The sequence below is a fragment of the Phyllostomus discolor genome, chromosome 13 (genome assembly GCF_004126475.2).
Source record: "Phyllostomus discolor isolate MPI-MPIP mPhyDis1 chromosome 13, mPhyDis1.pri.v3, whole genome shotgun sequence".
NCBI lineage: Eukaryota > Metazoa > Chordata > Mammalia > Chiroptera > Phyllostomidae > Phyllostomus > Phyllostomus discolor.
The window spans coordinates 17539433-17565258 of NC_040915.2; the positions used below are offsets into that span (position 1 = coordinate 17539433).

At 44.0% G+C, this 25826-nt stretch overlaps 1 protein-coding gene across 2 annotated transcripts in view; it reads left to right on the forward strand.

Moving 5' to 3' along the window:
* Positions 1-25826, forward strand: part of SH3RF2 (SH3 domain containing ring finger 2) — a 121445-nt gene that overhangs the window by 46309 nt on the left and 49310 nt on the right. For both annotated transcript variants that reach the window (XM_028528502.2, XM_036014722.1), the window contains exons 3-5: positions 1066-1335; positions 4047-4142; positions 11555-11881. In XM_028528502.2, coding sequence (XP_028384303.1) covers positions 1066-1335; positions 4047-4142; positions 11555-11881 — 693 coding nt within the window. The remainder of the gene's footprint in view (positions 1-1065; positions 1336-4046; positions 4143-11554; positions 11882-25826) is intronic.

Below are 25826 nucleotides of genomic sequence, written 5' to 3' on the forward strand. Positions count from 1 at the left end.
TTGTTCCACTGACTTCAGAAAGGCCAGAGTGAGGCCATTTCTGTGTGGAGAAACCTGTTTCTATTAGGAAAAACTTGTATTTGACTGAAATACTTAGACAGACAACAGATTTGACAAATGATGCTTTTTTAGCTGATTTTTTGAAATGAATGGTTGGTTTCTGATTAATGATTTCTGTGTGTCAGTTGCTCTCCTAACAATGACAACACTTGTGAGGTTTATGGTTTCTAGAGAAGGCTGAAGACAAATTATGTTGCATCACCCTCATACAACACTTTCTATTTGCATAGATTTTTCAGCTCAGTTTCTTCCCATTGATACTGAGGAATGTGTAGAACTGGCATTGTTAGCCCTCCATTACAGGTGAGGATGATAAGAGATGCCATTTATTAAGCCCATCCTAGGTCCCAAGCAATATGCTAAAAGCATTATGAATGTTACTTGTTCCTCACAACTACCCCAATGGAGTGGGTATTCTATCACTACCCTACTTTATAACTGAATGTGGTTTAAGAAAGATTAGATAACTTGACCATGGTCACACAAGGGGAAAGAGGAGGAACCAGGATTCAAAACCAGTGTTCAGGCCCCAGAGAGAGTCACTGACTCACTCAAGTTCACACAGTGGTTGGGGTTAAGTCCCAAATCCTGTTCCCTGCATAGTGATTAAGAACAGGAGCTCTAAACTCAGGTGGCCTGAGTTCAGATCCCATACCTGCCATTTCCCAACTGTGTCACTTTGGACAAGTTATCAAGCCACTCCGTGCCTCAGTCATCCTACTTAGAAGTGGGGGTGATTAGAGTGTCCATCTCAGAGACGTGACCCACAGACCATATAACTCTACTATATAATTCTACATATAACTCATCACCTAATTCTACTCATTCATAACAATCTTACTCTGTTGTAAACATTGCATTCAATGTTTACAGACCCACAAGATGACCCACACTTAGCACTTAGCACATTGGAAGTGCTCAGCAGCTCGTTACGAATGTGACTCATTCTGTCGCCCCAGGCTCTAAGCTAACAAGCACACATTTCATTGGTCTGTGCCGCTGCAGGTGCCTCGAGCAAAGGCCTTGTGCAACTACCGAGGGCAGAATCCCGGTGACCTGAGGTTTAATAAAGGAGATGTCATCCTCCTCCGGAGACAGCTGGATGAGAACTGGTACCAGGGGGAGATCAACGGAGTCCATGGGTTCTTCCCAGCCAGCTCTGTGGAGGTCATCAAGCAGCTGCCCCAGCCACCCCCACTTTGCCGGGCTCTCTACAATTTCGACCTACGAAACAAGGACAAGAATGACAACCAGGACTGCCTGACCTTCCTTAAGGTAAGATTCTGGGCTGCCACCAAGGCCACTAGTGAACACATAGAGACTGTGGCAGAGCCTGGAGCTGTTTGCTTATTTTTCTAAAATTATCTATATTTTATAAGTGTATATGTGTATGCATACACATATGTGCTTACATATGTCATATGTGTGTATAATTCAAACTACATAGGCATGAAGTCACTAGAGAAATCTGCTAAGAACAGAAATCCGTAAGCCATTTCTGTTGCCAATACAGAAATAAGTATTTACACATTTATTCATCCACTCTACGGTCACTTGGAACACCTCTTCCTTGCAGGCACTGGGAATACAGCATGAACAAGTAAGTCCCAGTCCCTGCCCTCACAGTAGGGGGAGAAGCAGACATGTGGACAGAACATTGCAAACACAATTTGATAGTGTGCTTGCAAAACTACTCAAGAGTTCTTGCCTCTTTATCATGTATCTGTAAGGGTATTCTTGCCGACCAAGTTCTCATCACCTAAGTCTTCTCACCTACGACAGTCTGTTTTGTTGTAAACATTGCATTCAAAACACACACCATAACATAATTATGCCTCTATACATAAACAACCCCTTACAAGATAAGTTTTCCAAGGACATTAATTACCCGAAAATGTTTTGCCTTCACCCTTCTACTAAAGTCTAGACTACTTTAATTCTCTGTGTTCAGTATTTATTGTTCCTTAAACATTCACATTTTCTCTTATAAACCATAGTTGGGGTGATTTTTATTCTCCACTGCTCATGAAAATCAAATACATGAAGTGGCACTGTTACAATGGCTCAGGGAAGGCCTTCTGTTTTGTAAAATGTTCTTATTCCACCACTCCCAGAAGTGAGACTGACTTAGGATTCTCTCATTCTAGATGACCTCGCTGCCCTCCATATTTTGAAATACTGACCATTATTGTCTTGTCCCCTGGGGAAGGCCATTCTGTAGCCCAGACTGTAAAGTCTATACTTCAACAACACTTAGAGGAAAGCCAGTTCAATTCCACAAGCATCTACTGAGTATTTACTCTGTGCCAGGCATTAGACACCGGGCTCCAGGGACACTGCTGGCGGGACACATAGGCAGGAAGCATCATCTGTTTTGGGGGTGTTTCTTTTGCCCCTCTCTGGGAATTTGCAAACCAGGACACTAACTTCGCCAGCTCATTCATTTGGGAAGCCCATCCATGTGCCAGCTGTCCACTGAGGATAAAGTGATGAGTCACTGTCCCTACCTTCGCATAGTCAGCAGTGTAGGGGAAGGCACAGACACACAAAGGGGGAAATTATGACAAGGAACCAGAAGAGGAATTCGATCCATTCTGGAGGGACATGGGAGGCTGAGACTGTACTAGGAAATCTCGTGGTCTTTCTGAACTCAGCATATCCAAATTAAACACATGATCTTTCCCTGGTGTTTTCTAGCTCATTAAGTTTTATGATTTATCCACACATTCACTTATTCATGCATGCATGCATGCATTCAAAAGTATTGACGACTCCTAAGAGGAGCTGCTGTATTAGGTGCTGGGGACATGGACGTGAACAAAACAGATGCAGGACCTGCATATGTGGAGTTTATGTTCCGATGGGCAGGTAGGCATCAGAGAAATATAGCCTTTAAATTGGTAATTGCAAAGTGTCATAAGGACAGAGAAGTTCAGAAAAGACACAATGCAGTGAATGAGTTTAGATTGGGATTCATTTAAATTGCTCAGGGGCATGGATCAGAAGGTCAAAAAGATCAGTGGGTGGCTGTTCAGGTTTAGGCTGACAAACAGGGATAGATGCTGACAGGTGTCCCTCATAGGGTACTTAGTGAGAAAGCCAGTGCATCCTACATTTGTGTGAAGTACGAGAACAAGCAAAATAAACGTGCACGCTAGGGGTCAGGAGAGTGGTTAGCTCTCGCTAGGTGATAGAAAAGGGTACGTACAAAGGAGCCTTCTGGATACTGGCAGTGTTCTTTACTCTTCATCGGGGTGGGGGCTCCGTGGGTTTAGTTAATGTAAAAATTCATCAAGTTTTATATCTCAAATTTATGGACTTTATCATATTCATGTGTATATGTTTTGGAAAAGATTTTTTAAAGTGGTATGGTTATATGTACATGTATATATGTTTTATCCTCGTAGAAAAGAATCTAAGGGGAAAAAGTGTTACCCACGGTGTTAACAGTGGTTGTACCTATATTGTGGCAGAATTTTTTCTTTGTTTTGCTCATCTGTATTTTCAAGTGTTTCTACAAATCTACCTATGACCTTCGGTAATGAGAAAATTTTTAATTAAAAGTCACTTTACATTTGATCCATTAAACACTGATGGGTTCTGAAAAGTCCTCCAAAATGAGAATGAAATACATTCTTCCTTTTGCTAAGACATAATAAGTCTGTCTCCCTATGACTTCCACCTTGATTTCCCCATCAGATTAATTTAAATGAAAAGCCCAGATTCTGCTGGTGACTGAAAATTAGACACACTTTTAAGTTTTCCTGTTGGAATCCATTGATGCTCCAAATTGTTTCTGTCTGTCTCATGTCTTGGTGATCCTAGTCCTGCCCTTTATGGAGGAAGATCATTTACCAGAAAAACTTGGTAAATAAATTACGGAAGAGCTGCCTCTGGAACTCTGTGCTGAGTCCACAGAGAGCTTTCAGCAGACACCAGCTGCCAACCGAGGGTAAACGCTGACCATGAGACTTTCTCTCTTTCAGGATGACATCATCACTGTCATCAGCCGAGTGGATGAAAACTGGGCAGAAGGAAAGTTAGGGGATAAAATAGGCATCTTCCCCATCTTGTTTGTTGAGGTACGTATCGAGTCTGCGTCTGATTCAAACTTACTCAGAAAGGCACGTGTACCACTGTGATTCCTGAGAGCCATTTCTATTTAACTTGAGGCCTATTAAGAACTAACACAAGACTCTAAAGAAAAGATTCCAGATGATAATATCCAGCTTTGGCAAGAGTGTGGGGCAATGGGCCTTTTCATTTTGGTGGTAGGAATATAAAGTGGTGCCATCTGTCATATCCAAACTCAAATTCATATCAAGAATGTTATAAATGTGCATCTCCTTTGAATCAGCAATTCCACACCTGAAAGTTTATGGAAAAGTAATGTTAAAACAAATATGCAGAGATATATATAAAATGTGTAAAAATGTTTGCCATACCATTGTGTATAATGGTAAAAAAAAACAGAAATAATCTAAAAACATAATAATCTAAAGAAAACAACATTTAGGATTTAGTTTTAAAAAATAATGGTGATGGCCCTAGCCCGTATAGCTCAGTTGGTTGGAGCATCGTTCTATATACCAAAAGGTTGGGGGTTCGATTCCTGGTCAGGACACACAACTAGGTTGTGGGTTTGATCTCCAGTTGGAGTTTGTATGGGAGACAAACAGTCGATGCCTCTCTCTCTCTCCCCACCCCCAGCCCCTTCCTTTTTCTCTAAAATCAATAAACATATTTTTAAAAATTTTTAAAAATATAATGTTGATGGAAAAATATACACATACTAAAAATAATGTTAGAGAATAATGTTCAGTATCATGGAGTATTTGGTATTATGGGAAAATGTTTATGATTTATCATTAAGTAAAATAAAGTGTAATGGGTATAGAGTTTCATTGCTAAGACGTCTGTCTTAGCAATGATTTGGGGGAATAAAAAAGTTCTGGAGAGCTGTCTCACAACAATGTGAGTACATTTAACACTGCTGAACTGTATACTGAAAAATGGTTCATAGGATAAATTGTGTTATATGTTTCTTCCCATAATAAAAAGAAACAAATTAAACTACATAAAACTAGCTTTATAAATGTATATGTGTATATATTAATGAATCAAGGACTAACGGGAAATATACCAAAACATTAACAGTAGTGATCACCAGATGGTGAGAGTCTAGATGATTTTCATTGTTTCTGCTGCCTTGTATTTTGCAAATCTTCTGACAGGAGCACACATCACATGTAGGCTATTTACCTGGAGTCCCTGACCTCTGTAGCCTTCAGCCTCACTTGAGCTTGAAGCAGGTCCTTACACATTTAAAAGAGAAGGTTCATTAGCTCAACACATTTAGTGGGTGCTTACTGGGCATAATGCATGAAAGGTAAGCACTGGGAAACTATGAAAGAAATAAAAGGCATGCTCCCTGCCCTCCAGGAGAGCCGGGTGGAAACAGAACAGAGGCATAATTGGAGAGAAGGAGCCAGTTCTTTCATTCACAAGAGCTAAAGCAGGCTCTGAAGTGGTGTTGTCCAGTTTTCACAGCTCTCTATACCCCCTCGACTCTATCAGCGCTGAAGGGGTGAGAAGTGGAAGGGAGGGATGGAGAAAGAGTCCAGACAGCCAGGTCTTCTATGGCTAATAAATTCTCCTTCCCAATGCTTTTTCTCCTACTGAGGGCCCTGCCAGATACACCCAACCCAAACCCCTCTACCTGTTCCAATTTTACTATTTCAGGCTCAGGTGGAAACCCACTTTCTCCATAAAATTTCAGCAACTAGTTGAACATTCATTTACTCTTCTCTGAACACCTGGTGGGTACATTACTTGGACTTCATGGGCTAGTCTAGCACAGAACAAGTGCTCCATAAAAAGTCAAATTGCTGAACAAGTGAATATGGAAAAATATTTCAGAGGTTGTTAGAATAACCAGGAAAAAAACTTAGAGAACGGACCATTGTGTGACCCCCATCCTAAACATATATTTAATCATTCCACTAATTTTTCATCGAGTGCCTGCTATGTCAGGTCCTGTGCCAAGTTCTAAGGATACAAGACAAACATGGGTCCCTATTTTTAGATTGTGAAGTCAGACATTAATCTAGCAGTTATAAGTGTGATGAATGACACAAAAAATAAAGTAGAGGAAGATTTGCAAGGAGGGAGGGTATGATGTGCAACTTTTCAGGTCTAGGGGTCAGCAAATGCCTCTTAAGCCAATATCTGACCATTGATCTGGAGCTATGTGGGTAAGGACAGAGGGAAGAGTGTTCTAGCAAATGCAGTAACATGTGCATGAGTCCTGCAGGATGAGGAAGCATGATATACCCAAGGGACCAAAAAAATACTAGAGCTGGAGCTTAGAGAGTAAGAGAGTACTGAAAAAAGGAAGCCAGGGAAATAAATGGGAGACAGATTCAGGAGCTTTGTAAACCATCCTGTCTTAACAAGGATGAGCTAGGTTATGCTATGGTGATCAACAGCCCCCAAAATCTCAGGGGCTTAACAAAGAAAAAGTTATTTCTCACCCACATTATGTGCTCAACACAGAAGAATGGTGGGCTCTAGTCACACAAGTCACACAGGAACCCAGACTGATGAGGCTGGGCCATCCTGTGGTCATACCACCTGGAGCACATTCACTCCCTAGTGTGTGGCAGCAGAAGACTGGGGAAGAGTGAGTTGTGTATCAGCAAATGCCTCAGCTCAGAAGTGACACTTGTCACTCCCACTCATAGCCCAAGGGCCTGAACCAGCCACATAGCCCTACCTGTCTGTAAGTCACCTGAGAAGTACAGGGGAGCACATAGAATACTTGGTGAGTACAGTTGTCTTTGACATAAGGTCAAACTTCTGGTTAAGCCAGAAGTCAACAGAAGCTATTGAAAGATTTTAAGAGAGACAATGATTCCATGAGATTTGGGTTTCTTAAAGACTGCTCTGGCTACAGTGGGAAGAATGATTTGAAGAGAGGAGAGGGGAAAAAACCCAGAAAGAACCATTCAGAGCTACTTCATGGCTCAGTGAGAAGGAGACTGTGGCTTGGACCAATAGATTGGAAACAAGCGGACAGATCCAAGGACCTTTTGGAGGTGCATCCACCGGACTTGGAGGTGACAGAGTAGGGCAGGGGAAGTGGTCAAGGACCATGTGGCCTTTCTGATTTGTGTGCCTCGGTTAGTGGTGGAGCCATTTGCTGGGTCAGGCAACCTTGGCTGAAGAGGAACCATTACGCTGACTGGGAGACAGTGGTGAAGATTTTTTTCATGGTAACTCATTTATTAATAATTTGAAAAAATACTTTTTAAAAAAATGCTGTGTATTTGCATCAGCTGCAATCTCATTATATGAAGTAAAAATGGAAAGCCATCCAAAATTATAATCTCTGATACATATACTCATCTCCATGTTGAAATATTTAATGTAAAAAATTTTATACATCAGCCATACAGCATAATTAGCAGCCCAAGCCATGTGTTACTTAATAGTTTTCCCAACGAAAACACTTGAACCTTCAAAGAGAAAACCATTTTTCCATTAGTACATGTTCTCCAACACCCATGAGTGTTTCAAAGATTGTATGGGCTGTTTTCAGCAAAGGTTCTCAGAACCTGTATAATTTTTTTAAAGATTCTATTTATTTATTTTTAGAGAGCGAAGGGAGGGAGAAAGAGAGAGAGAGAAACATCAATGTGCGGTTGCTGGGGGTTATGGCCTGCAACCCAGGCATGTACCCTGACTGGGAATCGAACCTGCGACACTTTGGTTCACAGCCCATGCTCAATCCACTGAGCTATGCCAGCCAGGGCTTCACCTGTATAATTAATCAGAGAAGGGGACAAGTTATTGGTAAGTTAGCATTCACGTGGTTAAGATGCTAAGGACAGAGGTCAGCTACAACTGACCTCGATTTGCACACATAGGTGGTGCTGATTTGCAGATCCAAGCTCACGTGGTTCTTGAAGAAGCTTCTTCATAGTTGGGGCGGGGGGCGGGGAGAGGGAGACATCAATGATTTTATTACCCATTCCTGATACCCTTTATTCCCCAAAATTTCTACATTTATTCATCCGGATACTCTCCCCACCACTTCACCTCTAACATTGGTGTGTAAAAGAATCCTCAAGATTGTCATCAAACTGGCCACTGCTTCATTTGTTCTCCTAATCGCTAGGAGGGAAAAGGGTAATCAAGCAGGTGCTCTAAGCTGGGAACCTGGCTTTCAAAAATTACGTGGAATCTAAACTGAGCTTTCTAAAGCAGTACTTAAATTTTGACTTCAGGCATTTCATTAAGACTAGCTGAAGACTAGCTGAAGACTCTTTAAATAAGTTTTGAATTGCCAGTGCCGTGCACAGCAATTAGAAGGAAGGAAGCTTTCTTTTAAGACTAGTGTGGGGTGTTTTTGTCTTGGGGTTTGTTTGTTGTTGTTGTTTTTTTTGCATAAACAGCATTTGCTTTTTGTCAATGCATCATTTGATTTATTGAATTGCACCTGGATAAAAAGGTGGCGAAACAAATACCGAGCTTATACCCATTCTTGCCAGGACTTCTCTGACAGGGCCTGCCTGGGTGATAGGAATCTCGCTCAGCCCAGCGAACCTCAAGGATATTGTTTCAAATGAGTGGGTATAAATTTTAGAGATGAGTAGTCCTTCCCCAACCGAGCCATTAGTCACATTGGCAGAGAACAGGGCAAACCAAGAGTCACATGGAGCCCTCTGTCAGTATTGCTGATGGAAACACTGATGGCACTGCTCACCTGGGGACAGGACAATTAGGGAGAAGCAGAAAACATTAACTTCATTGTTGCTGTGAATGACCATGAAGAACCTGACTCATTCAACTCAGAGTGTGGATATTGTCCTCTACCTGGGGATAGGTGTTCTGGCAAATGAAAGGACATTGTCCCTCACCCAGACAGCTGTCAGAACTTGCCTGAACAATTTAAATAATTCCTACTTAGTCTCCTCCTTTTAGTCTGGAATAGCAGCTTTTTATGCATTTATTTTTATTTCCATACAGTAAAATACACACTCTTTGGTGTTCGGTTCTACATGTTTTGATAAAGGCATTCAGAATAGTCGCACCATCATCAAGGTGAGGAGCAGTTCCAACATTCCCCAAAAGACAAGGTGATGCCTCCCCTCTGTAGTCTGCTCCTCCCCTGACTCCCAGCCCTTGCAAACCACTGATCTGCTTTCCATTCCTGTAGTTTTCCTTCTCCGGAATATCAAAGAAATGGAGTCATTCAGAATATAGCCTTTTGAGTCTGGCTTCTTTCACTTAGCATAATGCATCTGAGAGTCATCCATGTTGTTGAATGTAGCCAGTAGTCCATCCCTTCTTATCACTGAGTCATATCCCACTGCACGGATGTGCCAGAGTCTATTCGTGCCTCAGGTGAAAGACATTGTGGTTGTTTCCAGTTGTGGGTGACTATGATGAAAGCTCCTGTAAACATTTGCATATCATTTTTTGAGCGTAAGTTTTCATTTTTCTTGGGTAATTATCTAGGGGTGGGATTGCTGGATTGGATGCTAAGTATGTGTTTAACGTTGTAAGAAGCTGCCAAAGCATAGTGTGAACTTTCAAAAGCATAAATCAGATCATGTCACTCCTCTACCTAAATTCTGCCAAAGGCTTCCTTGTACGTAGAAGCCCCTGCCTGTCTCAGTGGTCTCCTCTACCACCTGCTCCTCACCCTCTCTGTGCCAGCCTTCTCTGTTTCTTTCTCATCTCACTCTCAGACAGGCTGCCCTTGCCCACCCCTGCTTCTTCAAGACCTGCCCAGTAGCTTACAGTCCCTCTCTCTGGATTGGTCCTACCCCCATCTTCACAGGGCTGGTTTCTCTTGTCATCTGTGTGTGAGCTGAAATGTCACCTTCTCAGCAGGTTTTCCTTGGTTGCCCAGTCTAACGCAGCCACCTCCCCTAGTCATTCTCTGTCACAGCAGAACAAGTACCACTATTGGATATTTTCTTGTTTGTTTGTTTCATGTTGGCTTTGTCATTTATAAGTCACCCCTTCTGAGCTTCAGCTTTCTTATCTTTAAAGTAGGCACGAGTCCTGGCTGGTGTAGCTCAGTGGATTGAATGCAAGCCTTCGAACCAAAGGGTAGCGAGTTTGATTCCCAGTCAGGGCACATGCCTGCGTTGCAGGCCAGGTCCCCAGTAGGGGATGCATGAGAGACAACTACACATTGATGTTTCTCTCCCTCTCTTTATCCCTCCCTCCCTCTCTCTAGAAATAAATAAATAAAACCATTTAAAAAGTAAATAAATAAAGTAGACATGATAATGCCCCCTCCCCTACTTGATGATTTTCCCCCCACAATATTACAAGCTTCTTGAGGCAGAAACTTCATCTGCTTTAAAATTTTCTGTCTTGGCTGTTTCGGTCATCTGCACATTGTCATTGAAAAGTTCTGAAGTGGGCACATTCCTTTTTATCCCTATAGTCAAATCTCTAAATTACAGCGGGGCAGTCCCGGTTTTGGAGGGCATCTGGTGACAATCATCATGATGTAAATATAAGTTGTATTCACACAAATCCACCATTTGTTAACATATTTCAGGTTTCTGAAAGAAATCAACACGCAGGGGGCCTTGATAGGCAGGGTATCCAAAACATAATGCAGTCAGTGGCTGTGCTAGAACTAGTTGGTGCTAGATTACGAGACCAGGTTGTTATATTTTCAGGAATTTTGCCAGCCGGTTATTAAACCATTGGTAGATATTTACACCACAGAAATTAGTAGACTCTACAAGTCAGGGTTTTGTTTGTTTGTTTTTCTAGTTTATCAGCACACCACTAAGAGGCATAGAACAAAAGAGAATGGTGATAAGATGGGAATATTTAAAGGAATAGAAAAAGATAGTCTGAGCATAAATACTCAAGATCCTGAATGCATTTACATCCTGGCTCAAACATTTATCAAATGTACGAACTGGAGCGACTGTATCCATGCATTATTCCACAGGCGCTCACAGCATCCTCACTGGGGTACAGCAGAGGGCTAACAGTCCGTTGAGGGGGAAGGAAGTCAGTGATTACAGGATGGGATGCTGCTGTGACAGGAGACTGCAGGGCTGCGGGGGCACCAAGAAGCACAAGCTGCCAACCCAGGGTGGATTGACAGGTGGCTGAAGGGGGAGGGGAGGAATCCACTCGGTGGAAAGGGTTGGGATGTGGCGGAGCAGTGGGTAAAGAAGGACTTGCTCCCTAACAGGGAAGAGTATCATGGTTTGTTTTTAACACTTTGGACCTCAGGAAAAGAGGAAAAGAGTGGACCCCTTTACAAGGGAGTGGTAAGAATTTACTGATGTAGCAAAGAAACTGGAACTTATTGGTCAAAGCTGGAAGCTGACCGAGGAATGGCGAGTGAGGTAGTGGCATCTGAATGGGCTTCAGACTAGCCCAGGTGAGACTTCGCTGCTCGTGTTAGATCAGGAAGACTAACTTCTCATCCAACCTCTTGTCTTTCCAGCCAAACCTCACAGCAAGACACCTGCTAGAGAAGAACAAAGGCCGTCAGCCGTCCCGCACCAAGAGCCTGTCTCTGGTGTCCACATCCTCCAGAGGCAAAGCCACCAACACACCCACGCTCCGAAGGGGCGCTGGGTCTAGGAGGAAGGGGCCCGGGCAGTTCTCCATCACAACAGCCTTGAACACCCTCAACAGGATGGTCCATTCTCCCTCGGGGCGCCACATGGTGGAGATCAGCACCCCGGTGCTAATCAGCTCCAGCAACCCCTCCGTGACCATGCCGCCACACGTGGAGAAAGCAGATGTTCTCCCTGGCTCTGTGGGACAGGTAGGCAACAAACCCCTGGGGTCAGGGCACGCTGGAGGGGGACAAGTGAATGACACCGTGTTACAAGCACAAGTGGATAGTTAGTGCCTGCTAAGCATCACGATGCATAATAGTAATTAATGCCATATATATTATGTGTATTCACAGCCTGTGAATTAGGTATTATTATTGTTATCCCCACTTTACAGATGAGGCTTAGAGGAGTTTAAGCCATTTTCTAGAGAGGGTTCTGGCATCAAAATTTGAAAATTTACTGTTCCATCCTCTGGCAAGGTATTAGGCATCATGTGGAAAAGAAGAAAAAGAAACGATAGGTTATTGGGTGTTTTTAGGACCAGCTATATCATTTGCAGGACCGAGTGAAAATCAAAATGCGGCTCCCTTGCTCAGAAATCATTAAGAATTTCAAGAAAGCAACAGCAGAGCATTAAACCAAGTGGAGGGCACCGCTAAGCACGGAGCCCTGTGTGACCACACATGGCACACACCCATGCAAGCCAGGCCTGCATGTTTTTTCAGATGGAGCGTCTAATGAGAGACTGTGTGTGAAGTGCTCAGCACAATGCCAGGCACATACCAAGCACCCTAGCAGCATTAGCTCTTGACACTATTATTAATGAGCCTGGTCAGCGAGTTGCAGACTGAAGACAGAAGAAGCAGAGGTGATTGTGGCACTCCAGAAGCAGAAGTGCTGTCACAGCATGTGGCTATTTAGGGTGAAGGGCCCTTAAGAAGATGAAGGACTGGAGGTGTGTGGCAAAGTGATTAAGAACTGCGCGCTGGGTATTCTGTGGAAAACATGCTCTGGAACCGCGCAGGTGGCAACTCGAGAGGATAAACCTCAACCTGCACTGATGTATTTTTCTTTCAAAGCTACAACTCTTGTTTTTAAATGTGAATCTCTACCTTGGGATTAAATGGCTTAATTGGACTCTAATCCCTTTTTAACAAGAAGGGAGGAGGAAAAAGTCAAGGGCTCCTGAAAGACCTGGGTGCTGGTCTTAAAGCAAAACAATCACCTTTTATAACCCTCCCTGTCTCTAACCCACTGTCTGGGTCACTGAGGTGCTGGCTGTTCTTGTAACGCTACCCCCCCATCTGCACTACGTGCACACGCACAAATACACTTCCCCCTCCATATACATCCTCCTCACGTTAAAAACAAACAAACAGCCCTGGCTGGCATAGCTCAATGGACTGAGCACGGCTGCAAACCAAAGTGTCGCAGGTTCGATTCCCAGCCAGGGTACATGCCTGGGTTGCAGGCCATAACCCCCAGCAACCGCACATTGATGTTTCTCTCTCTCTCTCTCTCTCTCTCTCACTCCCTTCCCTCTCTAAAAATAAATAAATAAAATCTTTTAAAAAAACACAAACAAACAAATAAATAAAGATGATGATGATGATAAATAAATATAAAACTCCCATTCTGTCCACATTCAAAGCACTTTTTTACTAGTACACACACACTTTGCGCCCAGTTCTCCCTCCACCACACAAACACACACACACACCAGGCCTATTGACTCACAATTAAGCCAAAGAGTGACAGAATTTTTCTGAAACTGTTCTTTATAGAGAGACAGGGATATATAAAGTACAGCCCACACTCAGTAGATATAAGCTGGCTCACCCAGCTGTAAGTCAGCTTCTCAAAAGATTTAGCCAAATCACTTTCCACGTGTCTTTGTCATTCTTCTTCCCACTCACTTATCTCACCTACAGAGAGGCTGTCCAGGAGGGAAGAATCTCCGTAGGATTCAAAACCATTAGTACTGTATTTCTCCCTGGTTTTCACAACCAGTGAGAATTCCACAAGGTGGCCTATGCACATCCTACCCCCAGGGAAATACTGCATGGTATTGGTAGCCTTTTCTCCATGCAAATGGCTGTGGATTTCAAGTACTTCTACATGTTTACCGAGGTGTTATCAAAAATCCTTAAAATGTTCCACTAGTGAGCTACATCTAATGATGAAGGCAAAGCTGAACAAATGATCATGTCTCCTGCTTCCTTTTTCTTTAACATCCTAGAGAGCTGTGCTTGGGTCTAGCCTTGCAAGGTCCCCCCTACCTACCTCATCCCAGTACCTACACAGTGCCTAGTCCCTAATGGGTGCTCAATAAAGCAAGGAATCAAGACTTCTGGCTTAAATATCTGGGCAGACAGTGGTAGCATATACTTAGGGAATATTGAGGAGGAATATTTTCCTATAGAAAGATCACAGGTTGGTGTAATTTTTTCAACCAATAAGTATCTTGTTGAGTGTTGCAATGTACTAGTAACCATGGTAGGCACTGGAGAGTCTACTGCCAAAACAACAAGGACAGCCATAATAATCTCAAACATTTATTGAAACTAATAGGATAGGTAGATGGATAGGCAGATGATAGAGATAGATAGATGATAGATAGATAGATAGATAGATAGATAGATAGATAGATAGATAATAGAGAGAAAGAATAATACCCTCTAATAACAAAGCGTTTTTTTGACTGAGTCCTGACCTCCACCCCAATCTATGGTAAGAGCCTTTGTAGGAGTATTATCGTCACTTTATAGCAAGGTGATTAAGTCCCCAAAGCAAAAATCATTTGGCCCAAGTTCATGTAGTTTGTAAACAATGAGAGTCTGGACTGACCCTCTCATTGTCTGATTTTGGAGCACAAGCTCTGTCACAACACTGTGCCCTCCACAGAGACCTCACCCGACCACATCACTGTGTCAGCGCTGTTTACCTTGGATCTCTGTGGCTTCCATTTTCTTGGAAATCTTCTCTTGATTCCAAGACCTTCCAGCATTCTCTTCCCTGCCCATCCCTCAGTAAAGGCTTTGCCCTACGTCATTTGCACCTGGAGAAGGTTTTTGTTTGTTATCACTTTGTTCCTTTATAAACTCCCAACTGTGTCTAAGCACCGTGTATGGTACTGAAGGCACCAGGAGTACGCTCTTGCCCTTAAGGAATTCACCGCCCAGCAGGGATACAGACAATAAATGACTATAGTGGAGTTAGGCTTCCTAAAGGGAGATGAGGACCCTGACAGCACTCGTGCTGCCTTAGGTGGTGAAGAGACTTGGAAGTTAACAACACAGAACTGTAGACTGAGAAAGTCGATCCCTTTTCACCTTCCCCTGAGCCCCTTGATGACATTCAGAAGGTCTCAGCTGGGTGCTAGTCTGGCTTTAACACCTCTGCACCGCTCCCTAGGAGGACGAGAGAGAGCAAGGCATCAGGCTCGGAGCTCTGGGCGAGCTATTGCCCATCTCTGAATTGAATCACACTGTGTGTTTTTTATTATTTATTTGCATATTAGGAATGTTTTTCCTCCAGAGTCACACCCTTCTGTGACAGTGGAGGAAAAAGTCTAGAAAATGTTTTAAGGAAGAGAGTCTCTTAAAAGCATGGCCAGGCCCCGCCAACGAGATAGGGGTGGGGAAGGAAGCTTGAAGGAGTAAGGAATCAGTTTTCTGAAAATATCTCTGAAATCATGCCAGTCTAATAGCCCCATTCCCCTCTAGGGTAAAGACAAGCCTTGAATTGTCCTTGAAGTTTTAAACACCAAAGGGTGGTGATCCCTACCTTCTCATAAAGAAAAGCCTGAGCAAGGAACTTCATCCTCCTGTTGTCATTGTGTCTCCTCACCTGTGGGAGGCCACCTGACACATCTGGGTAGAAGATCAGGCAATGGTCTCAAAAACGAACTTTGGACTAAAGACCACTGTATTTTTTCTCCACAATGACTGAATTTCACCCCAAACTTCACTGCTCCTAGGTATTTCTCCTCTCCTTCTTGTGTCCCACCATTATTGAGAAGGGGAAGAAACAGTGTCACAAAAATAAAAATAAGTAAAAAAATATATAGAAACAACTGCACTTGAAAACAGTTCAGAATTAGACCTGAACGTGCTGAGCAGGTCCCTGGGAAATCGTAGAAGAAGAGGTTAAATAGGAGAATTGGAATGAGGAAGTTGGCTTTGGGGAAGTCCTGGAGATTACCTGCGGGTCTGCCCTTGGAGGAATGAGGAGGAATGCCTTAGAAGGAGGAAGAGTGCCCCTCACGTGGGACAGGAGTTAGGCAGAATTCCTCCATCTCTGCCTTTTCAGGGGAAGTCCCAATATCCAGGCCCACCCTGGCAATTCTGGAGTTCACTTGTTCAGAACGTGGAGTCTGCTTACCCCTTTGCCCCACACTCATAGGACAATGAGAATTCATGTTTTCTCTAACACCGGCCTTTGGAGGAGGTTCTGCTCCTTCAGTGTATGCCCCCTACCCAACCCAGGGGCTCAGCCTCCTTCTCCCCTCCTCACCCCACTGTTAATCCTTCCAATCCCTCTCCTTCAGGCTGCACCTCCCCTTGTATCCCCGATCCAGGTTAGTGCAACTGCTATCTAACTAGAAAGCCCGTCATCATTCCAGACTGCTCTCTTTTCCTCACCTCCTATATCCAGTTAGTCATTTTGCCACCCAAATAGTTATTAGTTCTGCCCATGCCATCCTACCGCCTCGGTTTTGGTCCTCCTCTCTTGCCTAGACCATTGCTTCAGCCTCCTCCCTGATCTCCCAGAACTTTGTTCAATCACCATACCACACCCACCCACCCCTTCAACCCCATTCATTCTTCCAGTCATGGCCTCCATAAGGATCTCTTGAAAACCCAAATCCATTCAGCTCTTTCCCTCCCCCAAACCTTCAATGATTCCCTATAGCCCCCAAAATCTGGAAACTGGAATAGATGACTTACAAACATTACAACTAGTATATGCATTGATATGCCCATTTTACCAAAGAGGAAATCTTTGAAACAAAAAAATTAGGTAACTCACCTGTCTCAAAGCCAGAAACATACCCAGAAATTGAGAACAGACCTTTGCTTCCCCTCTAAATAAATTAAGGCATTCTAGACCCTCCATGATCTGTCTATAGTCCCCCTTCCAGCACCCTCAGAGCCCGCATACACACCACACACACGCACCATGTGAATATGCATGTACACACACACAAAAGTGCACTCACACAAAAGTTGCAGTGAGCTACTCAACATTCCTAAACACAGAATATATGAGGCCACGTCTTTGCTTTTTGTCCTTGTACCCAGCATGGTGCCTGCATTATTCTGGGCAAGGAACAAATATTTGTGAAATAGATAAATGCCATTCCTCCAGAAATTTATTTGTGATGCATTTGCCTAGCATGATCCTATGCATACCCCAAAGCCCTGAATGCACACCATCCATCCAAGGAAGCTCTTGCCTCCCCTCCTCTGCAGAATTAATATCTCTCCCCTGTGTTCACAGAGCATGGGTTACACTCTTGTTCTTTGTACTATAAATATTGTGTAGAATCTTACCACCTTGCTCACCAGAGTAAAAAGTTAAGGGCAGGGATGGTGTTTTATTCATTTACATTGCTGTTGCCTTTCCAAAACTCCAATAAAGGTTTTTAATAACATATTTTGCCTCAAGAATCAAAAAATGAAACAACAGGCTCTGATTTATTAAATAATTACCAACCCTCTCCCCTCTTCTGATTATCCAGAAAACAAAAGATAACAGAGAAGGAAAGGCAGGTCACAGAAGTCAGTGTAAGGAATGCAATTCCCTGCCCCTCCGTGCCCCCCGCCCCTCCTCCATCCCATCCCATCCCATAATGATGATGACAAGTCCCAGCATCTTTCCAGGGCTCCTGGGAAGAGGAGCTGTCATGCACCTTGGGGATTTCTGAGGTCTATAAAGCTGACTCTCCTTTCGAGCCTATATTTGAAATATTCTGAACAAAGGAATTTCTTTATTCACTTTATTCAATTCAAGGAGCTTGAACTCTAAATCCAGACCCACTCCCAGGGTTCCCCTTTGTCTTGATCTTTCATTGGAATTTCCCAGCCCACCTTTACAGTACTCAGGAGTGCCACAAGAGATGGTTCTTATTTAGAATTAAGTTTCTTCTTTGAACACACTCTCAGTCTAATTTATGGTTTTTAGCTAGTCCTCCTTCTAAGGTAATTTACAGAAATAAATTTGTGTGTGGAAGTGGAATTCGTAGATCATTGGTAACTCTGCGGTGAACTGTTGGAGGAACTACCAATGACTTCCAAGGGATTGTATCATCCTGCATTCCTATCAGCAGCGAATGGATGCTTCCAGTTTCTCCAAGCCTTCACCAACGCTTGATTAATTGTCTGGTTTTTATTATGGGCACCCTGGTGGGTATGGAATGGTGTCCATTATGGTTTTGATTTTCATGTCCTTGATGGCTAATGACAGGAAGGAGCTATTCCTGTGTTTATTGGACATGTGTTCTTTGGAGAACTGTCTATTCCTATCCTTTGTCCATTTCTTAATTAGGTTATTGGCCTTCTTCTTATTAGTCGTAAGTGTCCTTTACATATTCCAGATGCAAGTCTCTTATCAGATATTAGGTGCGAAAACTTCCTCAGTCTGTGGATTGTGCTTTCACATTCTTGGTGGTATCCTTTAAAGCACAAAACTTTTTAATTATGGTGAGGTCCAATGTCTCTTCTCTTCCCTTTGTCGCTTGTGCTTTTGGTGTCATGTCTAAGAAAACGCTGCCTAATCCAAGTTCACAATGACTTACCCCTATGTTTTCTTCTAAGAGTCTTATACTTCTAACACTTACATTTAGTTGGATGTATGTCATGAGATAGAGGTCCAAATGCCGTTTTTTACACGTAAAAGAATGCCTTTCCTTTGTGTTACACTTGTTTTGGATTCAGGTGTTGTCCGCCTTCTCTGTCCATTATAAAGTTCCCTATTAGCATTCCACCTAATAATTTCAGGTATTATCCATAAACATATTTCACCAGGGATTGAAAATGGTGACATTCCAAATCTATCATTCTTCCCGTAATTCTTCTGTAAGATTAACTACTACTTTCTGAGAGGTGATAATGTGTAAGCTATACTGTGAGTTTTACCTAAATTATCTCATAACGATCTTGAAACCTGCACATCACGGGCCCTCAGCATATACCTGGGAAACCAAAGTTCATGCCTCAACCCCTGTCCTTTCTTTCTCTCTCCCCACCCCTTCTTGTTTGCTCTTGGGCGTTCTCCAGGCTCAAAGACAGGGCTCTTTCTCACCACCTTCTCACCTGACATGTTCGCCATCACTAACTGCTACCCCTTTTTTTCCACTGGCTACTGCCAGCTGGGCTAATCTTACCCTGCCTGCCTGTGCCAGTCTCCTTGTTTACATCCTTATCACTGCCCTCAGGCCGGCCCTTGGGTCCTGACCCCTTCGGCCATGTCTTCACTCTCCCGCCCCTCCTGAGGTCTGGTTCCCACAGCTCGGCCAAGACCAGAGGGAAGAGGTCTAGGTTTGTTCAGCCTGGAGAAGAAAGGGCTTCAACATTGATTTAAGAATGGCTGATGACGTTGTTTTTCCAAACTTGGGTTTATGTACTGGTTTTGTGTTCCTGTGTCTAGAAGAAAAGGGGCATAAATCATAACATGGAGGATGTCAGGAGGTATAAAGAGAAATCTCTCCTATCACAAAGAAATCTTTCCGTTCACAAAGTGCTGAAAATGGTGAAGCAGCTTGTGGGAACTTGTCTTGTTGGGCTTTGGTTTGCTTTTTATTTTTGCCTATAGAGAAAGGCAGCTTAATATCAATAAAATGCTTTGAGTCAGGCAATGCTTCTTGCCATGGTTTTGCCACCTAATAACTGACATTGAACTACATACCTTAGCCCACTGAACCTCAGAGTCCTCATCTGCACAATGGGTGGGTCCTTCCAGGCAGGGCCTTTACCAGGATTAACCATGACTCAGTAAACTGTAGCCAGGGCTATTATCTCCTTCCCTCCAAGCAGAGCCTTTGGAGTATATCATCACTGATACGAGTGAAGAAAATCCTGATGTACCTGACTGGCATAGCTCAGTGGCTTGAGCACGGGCTGCGAACCAAAGCATCGCAGGTTCAATTCCCAGTCAGGGCACAACCCATGACCTGGGTTGCAGGCCACAGCCCCCAGCAACCGCACATTGATGTTTCTCTCTCTCTTTCTTTCTCCCTCCCTTCCCTCTCTAAAGATAAATAAATAAATCTTAAAAAAAAAAAAAAAGAAAGAAAGAAAATCCTGATGTAAGGCAGGGGATGAGCCAAGCATCTTCCAAAATCTAGATGACCCTTCCTGTCTGAATTCCCTAAGGTATATTTTTCACAGCTACTAGCAGATATGGAGGTGATCTTGAATCATTTCATAGGTAAGAAAACTGACAGGAAAAGGTCTTCCTGATTCAGGGTCTTCCTCCCAAAAATAAATAGGCTAATTGCAATTTAAGATAGAACTAAGAGTCCCTATGTCACTTAATGCCTCATCCTTGAGCCGCACAGCCCTGCTTGTGGTAGCCATTATTACAAGACAGGAGTTGCCATCAAGTCCCCCAGTTAGACCTAAGAAAATCTGATCCTCCCTGGCTGGTGTAGCTCAGTGGATTGAGCACGGGCTGCAAACCAAGCATCGCAGGTTCGATTCCCAGTCAGGGTACATGCCTAGGTTGCAGGCCATGGCCCCCAGCAACCGCACATTGATGTTTCTCTCTCTCTCTTTCTCCCTCCCTTCCCTCTCTAAAAATAAATAAATAAAATCTTTTAAAAATATTTAAATAAAAGAAAATCTGATCCATCTCCTACCCATTACCTGCATGGGCCTGGGCAAGGCACTTTGCCTCTTCAGTTCCCAGCTTTCTTGTTTTCCAGGTGGAATGATAAAATTGACCTTGCAGAGTATCCTGTTGCTTAATTAGTCAGCAGCGTACTCTGAAGGTAGACAACACCAGGAAGAGGTGTTTCTGTTGTTTAGTTCATGCTGCCCATTGGTGCAATGCCTCCTTCTGCTAGAGCACACACTCACACAGAGGCCTGGTCCTTGCTGTCCACTGCAGAGCTTTCTCAGCCCCAGCAGGTGTCAGGTCAAGTTCCCTGAGGCAAAGGGCCTTTAGCAAAGAGTTTCTTCACACAGGCAATATAGTGAGAAAATAGGAGCTTTGAGGGCTGCCAACTCTGGAGTGAAGCGCTCTCTCTGCCTCTTACTGAGCAGTCAACATCAGGCAAGTTACATAACCTGTCTGGGCCTCAGTTTTTCCACCCATAAAATGGAACTGATGGTGATCTTTTTAACTTCACAAAATTGCTGTGAAGGTAAAACAAGGCGATGCATGCACATGGGATAATGGCCAGGGTTTGGCGGTGGTAAACAGCTCAATAACTGTTCACACTGTTATTAATGTTGGGTCAGGTCAGGAAGCTATAACTATTCCCTATCCCCACCGCCCCAGGGCTGGCATGTGCAAACAGGCCTTTCTGAGAATGACATTCAGCAGCCACACACTTCATAAGGATGACCTGTCGGAGCCTGCCTTAGAGTGAAAAGGCTTCCAAAAGTCCCTGTGCTTCCTTCATAAGCAGTGACAATTCTGGAAGGTGGGAAGGAGTGTGGCTTTTGGCTTATATCTAGGGGGCCCCTGGGACGATGGCTCTTGCTCAGCTCAGACCCTTAGCTGTAATCCCCAGGGAAGCCCATGGGAGGCAAGCCAAGAATGACTGCAGGGAAAAGGACATTGAACAAAGGAGGAAACGAGGATGGAGACTGAGGCACTGCCATCTGTCCCCTGTTTTCTGTAGGCACCTTTCAGCTTCTTCTGTGAGCCCATCCTCACCTGGGATACTGGGTCCCGGCTGCCCCAGCCCCTCACATCCCATCAGTGAGGCAGCCAACAAAGAATTGCAGGCTGCCCCACATGCACCAGGTATTGGTGAGACAGTGGACAAGACAGACATGGTCCCTATGCTCATGGGCCCTCCAGGCCCCACAGGGAAGATAAATACTAAACAAAGTACTATAAATACTTGATGACAAGATTATAAGTGTGCAAAGAGCTGTGAGGCTTAAGGATGGGGAATGGAGCCTGGAAGGGAAGGCCCACCTCATCAAGGAGGTCAGGGAAGCCCACCAGGAAGAAGTGATCTTCAGATAGAGACCTGAAGGATAACAAATCAGCCAGATGAAAAAAGGAGGTGAGAGGAGGTGAAGAGAGATCCCTGCGTGCACCTCTCTTCAGCCCCAGCAGGCCAGTTCCCTTCATTCCAAAGTCACACCAGAAAGCTCCACCTCTATTGGAGCACAGGGACGCCTGCTGTACCCAGATCCCCAGCCCCGCCCAAGCTCCCTGGAGTTTTCTGGGGAAAAGATTTTCTGGTTTCTGGTGACCGAAGCAGATTCTGTAATTAATCCTGCTGTTCAGCATGCTTTCTTGATTCAGCATTTCTCCAATGAGAGGTTAAGCTTTACATCATCGTTTTGCCCAATTAATCCTGACAGGTTAGCTGCTCTGGAGACCCAGCCCTGCCCGGGTGAAAGAAGGAGCAGCCCAGCCTGAACCTCAGATATTTCAGCACAGGCTCTATAGCTCTGGGGGCAAGAAGCAGGGATAATTGGTATCCAAGGCCATTGGAGCCACACATACACACACACACACACACACACACACACACACACACGTTCTCTCTGTCCCACAAAATTCAGCAAGAAGGAAAAACAAGAGGAGCAAAATAAAATAGAAGGACAAGGAAAAGAGAAAAGATATACAGAAGGCAGAAGTTGGGGGCAAGGAGGGTGGTGTAGAGAAGCATGGGGGGGCTCAGGGAACATGGCCCTGTGGCCCAACCCTGCAAGGCTTCAGCTTCCTTGTTTTAAAATGGGAAAACGAGCATCTTGCACAGAGACCTGCTAGGGAACTGAATAAGACATTCATATACAGAAGGATTTCTCAACCTCAGCTCTATTGACATTTTGGGTCAGATAATTCTCTGTCGCAGGGGTTGCCCCATGCACTGTAGGGTATTTAACAGCAGCCCTGGCCTCTGCCCACTAGATGCCAGTAGCACCCACTGCTGAGTTGTGGTAACAAAAAACATCTCCAGACATTGTCAAATGTCCCCCTGGGGTCAGAATTGGCCCCAGTTGGGAATCACTGATGTGCAGGACATAGCTCAGGGCCTGACGCGCAGTAAGTTGCAGAGTTAATGGCAGCTAACATAAGGCCTGTGTCAGGCAAGTGCCCCTTCTGAATCTCCACGGCAGACCCCTTCTTTCCAAATGCATGCCAAGAATATAAGGGCTTTGGAGAAACCTGGAACTTTTCAAAGGTGGAAATATGCAAACAGAGACACATGTGCTCCTGGCTGGAGAAGTTGAAGGTGTCTATATATTGAGTAGATTTTTGGAACAGGTCTACTTTCCACTATGCTCAACTTGAAGCAAAAGGAGCTCATTTCATGTCATGGGTAGCTGATGTCAGGCCCAGAGCCAGGGTCTTACATACACCGGGCATCTATGAGTATGTGAATAGATGTTATCCCCATTTTAGATGGAGAACTTGAGACTCAGAGAGGCTAACTAACTGGCTCAAAGTTACTCAGCAAGTGCATTTCAGGGTTTGAGTCAAAATCTGGGTCTGGCTGTCTTGTAAACCCATGTTCTTTCCCAACCCAAGTGGCAGGAATGGGGCTTTTCACATCTGACTTCATTGTGTACAGTGAGAATTCAGTAGCAATTCTGGGGTGGCAACCAGGCTTAGTAGGAAGAACGATGGGATTAATGAGCAACATCTGTCCTGGGCTCAGTAGTAGGAAATGGAGGCACTTTTGCCATGTACAGGCTCATAATCCAAGATGCAGTGATTCTCTGTCATCCTAGCTGGGGCTATACTGAGCTACAGATATACCTGGGTTTGTTCAGCATATAAGTTACTGTGCTGTATGCTTTCTCATGGCATGAGCTGAAAGCCAGGCCTTATCCACAGGGCCTCTACAGAGGGCACAAAATCGGCGTGTTCTTAATAGATTGCTGCCATGGAAAAGCACGATGTGGGCTCCTATCACAACCCTTTGTTGATGCTTCAGGAATTTTATTTTGGTTGAGTAACAGTGTTCTCCAAAAGGAAAGGGAAAGAGAAATTTTTAAGGAAATGGACCTTTTTTTTCATAGGAAAACAGTGTTTATTGTATATCAAAGTGCAGGCTTTGGGAGATACAATATTCATCCTTCTTCTCTTCCCACTGCAAAACAATCAAGCTCTGGTGGAAAACTGCACAATGAGATACATAATAAAACCTGCTTACATATGCAAAGAACACTACAGACACCGATATGTCTTTTGCCAAACACTTCGGCTAGGAAAGGCGTGCTTTCTCACAGCTGAGACTGGGGCAACTCTGAGGACACAGAGGGCAGAGTCAGAAATGCAAACAAATCATTTCCACTCACTGGGCCCAGCTCAAGCTTCCCAATCAAGCTCCTGCACCTTTCCCTGCCACCTCAGCCTTGACCTGAGCCAACAGTGATTAGAGAAGCCTCTCTGCCTTTCTGGGGTTGTTCACAAATGTGATATGCCTTCATCCACTCATTTAATAAAGATTTACTGAGTCCTGAGAGATCCAAGATGGCAGAGGAGTGGGTTGAAGCTACACTAGCCTCCCCCCAGGACCAATCTAGAATTATAACTAAATGGTGAAGAAATCACCCAGTGCAAACAACTGAATGATAGTGGGAGAGAAGCCTTATAACCATGGACAGACAAAAGAAACAGCTTCACCACAACGTGACTGGTAGGGAATGTGGAGGAAATGCTAGAGAGCTGGCTGGGCTCCCAGGGGTGGCTGCTGAAGTGACAGAGAAATATTTCAGTGGCCAGGGGGATCCCCCTAAGAAGTGTGGGGTCTAAACCCCAAGCTGGGTTCCCCAGCCTACAACACCAGAGCCTGAAAAGTACCCAGATAACATCCAGCTGCAAAAAGTGACAGGGTTTCTCTCTGCCAGGGACAGGCAGCTGAAGTTTCAGAGAGCCATTTAAAGGTCCAAGGCATACATTCTCATTTTCAGCCACTTACGTGGGGCTCCAACAAAAGGAGGTCAAAAAGGACTAGAGATGCTTGAGGAGAGACTGGGACCAGCGGCTTTGGGGAAAGAACTGAGAGAGCAGCTGCCAGGATCCTGGTGCTGAGTCATCCCCCATACTGCAGGAGCCATCTCCCTCAGGCAGACCACTCCCCTCCAAGTGGCATCAGCCTGAGGGGAAGTAATAGCCCCACCCCCAGGAGTTACTCTGACTTACCCTGTGGTACTTAAACCTGCTTGCTGAGTGCAGAGTGACTAGATTAACAACAGAAGGAGTCAGCCACAGACATTGGATCCCTGATAGTCTTGAACAAGTTGCATAAGGCCAGACTGGGACACCACCTGACATCACCAGAGGCAGATCCAGAAAGAAAAAAATTGGTAAATACTACATGCTACCTAGATGAAATTCACCTCAGTCTTCTTTATGATTTGTGACAGTTTCTCTCCTTCATAGCTTTTTAACATTCATTTTTTGTCCTTCAAGTGTGTGCATATTAAGTCACTAGATTTTATATTATAGTTCATTTCAAACCTCATATTTTACTCTTCCCTTCTTTCACCCCCTTTCACCTTCTTCTTTCCTCTCATTTTCATTTTAAATTTTGTTTTCTCTCTTGCTACAACTTGTTTCCATTCCATACTTTTACTATTTTTCTCCCCTCTTCAGCCTGTAGAAACCATTTTCTTGTCATTGGTTATCTCACATTTTTTCCTACTCTTAAAATACCTGTGTTCTCTCTCCACCTTCATCAATCTTTGTTTATTAGTTGTGGATAGGGTGGTGGTGGTTGCATTTCTTCAGCTTTATCACTAGATCTTCACTACTTTAATATTTCAAATCTCAAATTTTACAGCTTCCCTCTCCTACTCCATTCTGCCTTCCTCATTCCCTTTCTCTTTTTCATCTCAAATTTTAATTTTTCCCTGTCTTAGCCTGATTTTCATTCCTCACTCTTAGCATTCCTTCTCCCTCTATCATCTCAGAATCACTTCCTTTTCCTTTAGACATCTCTTAAGCTTTTCC